The 8,785-nt window shown below is 39.9% G+C and overlaps 4 protein-coding genes across 4 annotated transcripts in view; all 4 read right to left on the minus strand.

Annotated features, from left to right (window-relative positions):
• The window catches only part of CBG22459, a gene marked incomplete at both ends in the record, with an annotated part of 5,079 nt that extends 3,131 nt beyond the window's left edge, over positions 1-1,948 (minus strand). The window contains 2 exons of the mRNA XM_045244928.1: positions 1,386-1,590; positions 1,674-1,948. Coding sequence (XP_045097572.1) covers positions 1,386-1,590; positions 1,674-1,948 — 480 coding nt within the window. The remainder of the gene's footprint in view (positions 1-1,385; positions 1,591-1,673) is intronic.
• Positions 1,949-2,729: 781 nt separating this feature from the next.
• On the minus strand, positions 2,730-3,711 carry CBG22458 (the record flags this gene model as incomplete). The annotated part of the gene is made up of 3 exons (XM_002646955.2): positions 2,730-2,895; positions 2,943-3,563; positions 3,641-3,711. The coding sequence occupies 3 exons, from the start codon at positions 3,709-3,711 to the stop codon at positions 2,730-2,732; spliced, it is 858 nt and encodes a 285-aa protein (XP_002647001.2).
• A 1,500-nt stretch (positions 3,712-5,211) lies between these two features.
• CBG26114 lies at positions 5,212-6,126 on the minus strand (the record flags this gene model as incomplete). The annotated part of the gene is made up of 2 exons (XM_045244929.1): positions 5,212-5,355; positions 5,977-6,126. 2 exons carry the CDS (start codon positions 6,124-6,126, stop codon positions 5,212-5,214), a joined length of 294 nt encoding a protein of 97 aa, XP_045100517.1.
• An 881-nt stretch (positions 6,127-7,007) lies between these two features.
• CBG22457 lies at positions 7,008-8,560 on the minus strand (the record flags this gene model as incomplete). Its single annotated transcript, XM_002646954.2, has 3 exons — positions 7,008-7,152; positions 7,202-8,125; positions 8,490-8,560. 3 exons carry the CDS (start codon positions 8,558-8,560, stop codon positions 7,008-7,010), a joined length of 1,140 nt encoding a protein of 379 aa, XP_002647000.2.
• Between the last annotated feature and the right edge of the window lie 225 nt (positions 8,561-8,785).

Below are 8,785 nucleotides of genomic sequence, written 5' to 3' on the forward strand. Positions count from 1 at the left end.
CCACTTTATGATCTGTAACTTTGTTCATAGATAAGATACAGTATTCCAAATAATACCGTTTTGTAGTACTCGTGGAGCTCTATCATATCTGATTTAGTTGGTTCGAAAATATAGATTCTGAAAGAAACTATGGCAGGGCCCGCGAAGGTCCGGCAAAGGCCCGGGATTACAAGTATGATTAAAACCTTATTGTGCTCTTTAAATAGCCTTGCAGTTCATTTAAAAGAAAATAAATGGGAATCCTCTATGTAGTCTGTAGTCTTGTAAGAAGAGTCTGAAGGTAGGATGCAATCTTTTTGTTAACGCTTTGAATCAGAAAGAATTTTATAGATTTTTCCTGGAAAAATACCCCAAATGAATTTCTGTCTGAGGAGTTCAGATTATTCCAGGAGCACAAAGTCTAACAGCATCCTTTAGAAAATTTCACAACTTGAACAGTAACAAAAAAAACTTCTAAGAAATCACTTTTAATGAAAATCGAAAATTGCATAACCAAAAAGGCTATTAATCACTATCACATTCAATCTTAACTACTATTATTTCTTTCTTCCAGGGTTGCAATCTGACGGGCTGGCCGGCGGGCCGGCCCGGCCCGGCCGGTAAAGCCCGGCCCGAGGGAAAAAAACCAGGGCCCGGCCCGGCCCGGCCGGCCGGCAATTAATTAATATTTGAACGCGCGCCATTTTTATTTGCAACGATGCTCCGATATGACGAGGCGCGCATTGTTTAGCAGCCCGTGTCGATTTACGGGGGATAAAACAAGAACAAGATTACTGTACAAGCGTGTGGAGATGGTCGTTCTGGGTTCGCAAATAGCCACGAAATTTCCACACTGGCTCGACTGATTCTCTCACTAATTGTAGTGATTTTTCTAGTTAATTTTATGTTATCTTTTTTGTTGGATTGGTTGATATGAGCTTTAATTTTCTCCCCCGGTTTCCATTTCTTTGTTTCCCCTTGTTCATTTATACGGTTTTTACATTGTTATGCTACTTGTTAAGAAATAAATTCAAATAATTCTTCAATAATTTCTGTTTTTTCTTAAATTCGAACGGGCCGAACCGGCTGAACCGGCCGGGCCGGGCTGGCCGGGCTGGCCGGGGCTTCCGGCCGGGCCGGGCCGGGCCGGGCCGGGCCGAAGAAAAAATAATCTCGGCCCGGCCCGGCCCAGCCGGTTGCAACCCTGCTTTCTTCACATTCACCATCTCCTTCTCCTTTTCCTGCTCCTCCTTCTTCTTCTCCCCATACTTCCTCACTTTGACTCTCTCTTGATTAAACCAGCTACGTATCTGAGCCGGAGTCAATCCAACAATTGGCGCCAACTTTTCAATTTCCTCTCTATCGATTTTGTTGTCTTTAGCAAAATGTTTCTTCAAAATTCTTACTTGATCTTTGTTGAAACGCCTTCCATTTGCACTCCTCTGGGAATATTGTTGATGTAGTGGGTTCCTGTGAGATGCAGTATGAATCGGAGAAATCGGGAAAGGTTGGAAGGGGTGAGGTCCAAAGATTTGGGCACTTTGCATTGCAGCCATCTGTTGATGCCATTGGAAATAAGCTTGCGCTTGAGCGTGGAATGCATGTTGATAGCTGAAAGATATCATTTTAAAATTGATCATGCTAGGTAGATAAATTCCCTTTGGACTAAATAAGTTAGATGTTATAATACTCACCGTCTCATCTGCTCGAATCCAATCTGTGGGTGATAATGATGGTGGTGATGGTGGACCTGTGATCCTTGAACTGCAGACATAGTCACTGAACCTGGTAAGGAACGATAGGCGTGATGGGATCCTTGAAGCACCGACATACACACTGGACCTCGAAAGGCTGGCTGGAAGGGTCCATTTTGAGGAGCTAGGGACATATTCATTGGGATTGATGGGAAGTTGGACGGTCCAGTCAATTGACTTGGGAGAAAAGATCCGGAAGATGGGTAGGAATGCATCGTTGAGAATAAAGATTGATGACGAACGATGACTGAAAGGCACAACTACGCGGGGTAGGCGGAGCTACATTGATGTCAAGCCTTTCTCCATAGTGTGATATGCCATCTGCTTATCCCACCCAACCCATTCCATCGGCGGATTTCAAACGATTCATGAGAACTCTGAAATTTGACTAACAGGTGCTAGTCAGTGCTGAGAGCTTTATGACCTGTTACATGGATAGGATTCATTGTTTGGAGAAAAATATGCTCATGGCAATGATGAGAAGGTAGGGTGGGGAAAATGCAAAGGTGCCAGAGACCTGATGAGTGTTGATAGTTTTATAACCTGGTATGACCTGTTAGGATCCATTGTTTGGGGAGAAGATGCTCCTGGGGACGATGAGAAGGTAGGGTTGGGACTACAAAGTCAAAAAATGGCACATAGGTTCAGAGAATATGGGAGATCTTGAGTGCATTTCAGTCTAGTTGTAAGCCAATAACTTTGAACAAAAACTGAAATTGTCCGTGTTAAAATGATTATTTTTGTCGTCTTCCCATGTGTATCAAAAATCCTATGTACCCTTAAAACCAATGTACGCTGAGACTAGATGTACCCTCCTTGCACTCTTTTCTGATGTAGCCTCGCGTACTGTGTTATTCTAAGGCGGCCTACCCACGGTCTAAGAAACTTCAAGCTGCGATCGTCCGCTTTCGGGAGGGTTGTAAATGTTAGAAAAATGTATGGGGGCAAAAGTTTATTCAAAAATCTTCACAAAAGCAATTCAAAACTTCAAGAACCCTAACGAATTTCTGACATATATAATTCACTATCAACATCGATGACTTCTAACTTCAAGAAATTCATTAAATCGTTCCAGAATTTGGGGTCACTTGGCAATTTTTCATGAATGTCACCAGATGAGATTTTCAGACTTTTATCCTGGTAGAGAGGGATGATGAGGTCTCTGAAAATGCTTCATTTGTTCTCTACCACAATTTATTTAAATCTCACCCATTCTTATTCTCACGGTGCTGCTCCTCTTGAAGGATTTGATTGAGAACGTTCTCGACATCTTCAGTATGAACTCGTTCGATTGTAAGAGATGTTCCAACTTTCCGTTGAGTCGTCTTCCAATTGTCTGTGATGGTCTGGAACGTGATCCAAGGCAGACGAGATTGCACTGTGATACTTTTGTTTGGATGTTTCAACAGACTTCGGAAAAGTTCAGGTTGATTATTTTCCTTGTTGCTGATGAAAATGTTACGAGCACTTCGGAACACTGGATGCTCAAATGTAGTCCAGTCCTCACTGATATACCCGATTCCATAAAAGTTCAGTGGAAAACTGGAAACGTCCAGAATCTTCTTCAACAGATCAAATCCAAAACCTGTGACTCTAAAGTCTACTTCCTTAGAATGGTATTTCACAGATCCTGGGAGCCGCAAAAACGTAACGTTGATCTCCAGACGTTTCATTCGAATTGGTTCACTTCTTCCACGAAGAAGAAGATTATTGATATAACAACACCCATTGATAGAAGTCCAATTCGGCGAAAATTGCAGTTGTTGGCATTTGAAAGATATGGATTTTTCGAAAGCTTGGATTGATGGGCATCGTAAGGACAGTAAGATTCTGGAAATAAAAAAAGTTATTCAAAAGGCTATGCTAAACAAAAACCCTCTTAGCTACGTGGTAGGATTGATACGTACCTCAAATTAGGATCTGTGTGCTTTATAATGTGTCTGGTGCAGTCATAGGACAAGGGTTTGGAAAGAACCATTTGTAATTTGAAATAGCAGAACTAGAAAAGAAAGAAAGAAAAGGAACAAAAGAAGGAAATGAAATGGACGACGAAATGGAACAGAAAGAGAAGGTATAGGACCAGAGGCCGTATGCAAGAAAGTGGAAAAAAGACGGAAAACAGTTTTCCGGAAAACAAATTACCGGAGAATGACGATTTCGGTATGCAAGAAAATTTTCGTTTTCCGGAAAACCATTTTCCAAACGTTTTCTTTTCCGAAATCGTTTTCCGACCTCGGAGGTCGGAAAATGGAGAGGAAAACGATTTTCCGGAACAGAAAAAAGGGTTAATATCGGCGAATTTCTTGAAATCTCGTTTTTTTTTGAAGCAGATGTATGAAACAAAACATTTTTAGAAAAAAGTTAATTTTAGTGTCTTGAGAGCGAATTATTCGAAATTTTCAAAATGGCTTAGTTGGCTGCATCAGTCTGAAAAAATAATATACATTTCACAGGAAACATATTTAAATATGTGTTTACAGGGCAATGTAAAGTTTGATCAATTTTTCCTATAGTGAACTATAACTCATGAGTTATGTAACTTTTTGAGGAGTCATTTTCCAGCTCACGGTTCCATTGTATTTCCCTTTTCACTCTGAAACTATCGTCTGCCGAGTTGAATGATGAAATATCATTTCCTACTAGCTCCAAAAATCATAAATTAACCCCTATTTTACAATTTTCACTCAATTATGATGAAGACAAGGTCAGATTTAGATAGAAAAATAGCGGAATCTCCTGAAAACATTCCACTCAAAAGAAATTTCACCAATAATCATAATTGCCACTTTTATCAGTCTTCCGAACATTGTATTATGTATTGATAGGTTTAACTTGGTGAAAACTCGTAATTATCAATTTTCGGGCTAACAATATCACTGACGTATATCCCGACACCGGAAATACGCCAACATTTTCCGGCAAATACAGGCTGGAAAACGATCGTTTACCGGAAAATGTTTTCCATTTCGTTTTCCGCTTCTTGCATACGGAAAACGGCATTTTCCGGAAAACGCGTTTTCCAAGGAAAACATTTTCCAAAAAAAAACGGTTTTCTGAAAAATCCTTCTTGCATACGGCCTCAGGTACAACGGAAAACGTTTGAATTTGGTTTTAGCGGGAAACAAAGGGTTGATACCTATTGATTGGTCAGTATGGAGCGTCCCGTCAGAGACGTAGGGTTGAAACAAAGAGAACTCCTCTGGGAAGAAGGTGTCGACAGATGACGGGAAAAGAAGACGTTGGCGATGAGGAGAAGGATTATTTTTCTGTTTCGAGATTATGATTTCTGCATTTTTGTTTTTGAAAAAATGTTAATTGTATGTGTTCGAACATTCCAAAAATTGCGAATTTCTTAAAACCCTGAATATCCAACGAGAAACTAAAATTTTCTTACACACAAGAATTTATTCAAAAACTTCACAAACAGTACAAAATAGCAAAAATGATCCAGATTGACTTCGCTGACTCTCAAAGCTCGTTATTCACTATCATCATCGATGACTTCCAACTTCAAAAAGTTCATGTAATCGTCCCATAAATTAGGGTCCTTTGACAATTCTTCTTCATGGTTGTCTCCACAGGAGATTTGCAGTTCCTTATCCTGATAGAGATGATGAGGTCTCTGAAAATTCTTAATTTTTTCTCTACCACAAATTATTTGAAACTCACCCATTCTCATTTTCACGGTAACGCCGTTGTCCAAGGATTTGATTTAGAATTTCCTCCACTTGTCTGGTATGGATGTTTTCAAAGGTGAGAGTGGTTCCGACTTTTCGTTGTTTAATCTTCCAATCCTCTATGATCGTCTGAAAGGTTCTTTATGACAGACTAGATCGAACTGTGATGTTTTCGTGAGGAAGTTCCAAGAGACGTCGGAAAAGTTCCGGTTGATCAGACACGTAGCTTCTGATAAACGAGCACTTCGAAACAATGGATGCTCAAACGTACTCGAATCGTTTTCATTATACCAAATTAGACATAAATTTAGCGGGAAACTGGAACTGTCCATAATTTTATACAGCTGCTCAAACTTGAAAGAAGTAGTAAGTCTAGCGTCCACTTCTTTACACCAGAGTTTTACGAATTTTGGGAGTCTCAAAATAGCGACATTCACTTAAAGGCGTTTCACTCTAATTAGTTCGTTTCTTCCGCCAAAAAGAAAATTCATTAAATATACATGGGCTTCAAGACGAGTTGTTTTGATTTTGAACCTCTCAGCATGTATTCGGTTTCGATGTTCAACAGTAAGCTGGAGACAACGTGCGAACATTCCATTAAACACTCCAATTTCATAATTGACCCCATTAATCGAAGTCGAATCAGATGAAAATTTCAGCTTTTGGCATTTGAAAGGCAATGATTTTTCCATAGCTCTGAGCGATGGACAGCGCATTGACGGGAGAATTCTGGAAATCAAAGTTTAAAAAAGGCATTCTGAGCTAAGAAAGCTCTCGAGGAGTTCAACTTGCGGCTCCGCAGACGGAGTTTTGTGATCGCGTTGATACTTACCTTAAATTTGGATCAGCGTGCTTCAGGATGTGTCATAGACGTCATAGATAAATAAATAAGTATATAAAATAAACGACGAAATATTGGTACAGGTACAAAGGAGAACATTTGAATTTCGTTTTGACGGGAAATACGGGGTCGATAACTATTGATTGGGTAATATGGGGAAGAGAGAGGGTCCCGTCCAAGACTGAGCTTTTCAATTATGAGTACCCCTCAGGGCAGAAGGTGTTGACAGGTGACGGGAGAAGAAGACGTCGACGATGAGGAGGAGGATGTCCTAGATCGAATCATTTTCCATCAATCGCGCCTTCCTCTCTCAATAGGGCGCATTTTCATAAACCCCAATTTCAAACTTCCAGAAGCTTCCTTTTTTCACTATTTTAATGTTTCGAGATGATCATTTCACTTTTCGCAAGTCCAGGATATTGATCAGGATGTTGTTTCTGCTAGTTTTGCTGTGGTGTGCTGATCCTCGAACTGCCGACGTAGTCACTGGAAGGGGTTGGCGCTAATAGGCCTGCGTTGGATATTGCACTTGAGGAACGAGACACATCTTGGTTTGGTTTATAGGGATTTGGATATGATATCGATTAGTATTGGAGGCTCCCAGTGATAAAACACCGACGGCTGAATTTTCTAAAAATCCCAAAATTCCAACATAAACTAACATTTTTTCCACACAAGAATTCATTCAAAAAAATCTCACAACAATTTAAAAAAACAACAAAAAATATTCATAATGATTTCGTTCACCAGAGCTCACTATTCATTATCAACATCGATGACTTCCAACTTCAAGAAGTTCCTATAATTGTCCCACAATCTGGGGTTTCTTGGCAATTCTTCATGAGTGTCTCCAGATGAAATTCGCAGCTTCTTATCCTGATAGAGATGGACGATGAAGTCTCTGAAAATTTTCCCTTAATGATCTCTACCATAATTTATTCAAATCTTACTCATTCTTGTTTTCACGATGCTGCCACTCTTGAAGGATTTGATTGAGAACGTTCTCTACATCTTTCGTATGAACGCGTTTGATGATGAGAGTTGTTCCAACTTTTCGTTGAGTTCTTCTCCAATTTTCTGTGATCGTCTGGAAGGTTCTCCAAGACAGACGAGATTGAACTGTAATGTTTTCGTGGGGAAGTTCCAAGAGACGTCGGAAAAGTTCAGGCTGATTGTTCTCCTCGTTTCTGATAAAAACGCAACGAGCACTTCGGAACACTGGATGCTCAAACGTAGACCAATCATTGCTCATATACCCGACTCCACAGAGATTGAGTGGGAAACTAGAAGCCTTCATGATCTCCTTAAGCTTCTCAAAGCCATTAGCAGTTGTGAATCTGGCGTCCACTTCTTTAGAATGGAATTTCACAGCTTTTGGAAGTCTCAAAATATCGGCTCTCAACTGAAGATGTTTCACTCGAATTGGTTCACTTCTTCCACCGAAAAGCAGACTGTTGATGTGAATATATGCTTCAATAAGTGACTTGGTATATTCGACTCTTTCAATATACTCTTCATTTTGATATTTAACGGTAAACTGAAGAAAAGGTTGATGATCTCCAAAAATCGGATCATCAGCACGCTGTCCTTCTCGAAGAGGTTGAAGTTGAACGTCTCCAGGATACAAATCTCTCAGTTTCAACCAATCACGTCTTCCTACCATGTCGATGTCACAGTTTAGACCTCCACTTCTATTGAAATTTGCAATGTGTTCGGTAATCCGATTTTTGTTAGCCATATGAATATGAATTCCAACTTTGTAATCGACTTCATCAATTGTTGTTTCATTTTCCTTAAATTCCAGTTTTTGGCATTTGAATGGTACTGATTTATCGGCAGCTTGGAGCGATGGGCAGCGGAGGGACAAGAGGATTCTGAAAACAGTTTTAAAACGACAATTTATAAAATGTGAATCATCCAGGGATGTTTGGAACGGAATTCGGAATTCCGACCGAAATAATTCCGAGAAAAAATTCGGAATCGAAATTCCGATCGGAATTTTTCCGAAGCCTTTTTTTCGGAATTAGAGATTTTTGGACTACGGTATGTCGCGAAAAAATGATTGCGTGCAGAACTACTTCCAATTTTTGCGTTTTCACCTATTTCCGGCTTTTTATGATAAAGAATTGAAATGTTTACTTTAAAATTTCAATTTTGTAAAATTTCGAAAAATCCGAAATTCCGAAAGTTTCAAAATGGGAACATTTGGGAAACCCTCGACTGAGCTTCGCGACTTACCTCAAATTAGGTTCCATGTGCATTATGATGTGTCTGTTGCAATCATATGGCAAGGGTTTGGAGAGCACCATCTGAAATTTGAAATATCAGTATAAGAAAAGGAACATGGAAAAGGACAACAGTGAAAAAATGTAATGAAACAAAAGTTAAAGGCAAGATACAGAGAAGAAATTCCTTTTGGCGGTAAATAGAGGTACTATTCATATTAGTTGAGAGATAGAGGTCCCATTAGAGACTTAGAGTTTGAGGACAACTCCTGGGAAGAAGGTGTCGGCAGCTGGCGAGAGATGGCAATG

Source organism: Caenorhabditis briggsae (assembly GCF_000004555.2).
Source record: "Caenorhabditis briggsae complete genome, chrIV, whole genome shotgun sequence".
In the NCBI taxonomy this organism is placed as follows: Eukaryota; Metazoa; Nematoda; class Chromadorea; order Rhabditida; family Rhabditidae; genus Caenorhabditis; species Caenorhabditis briggsae.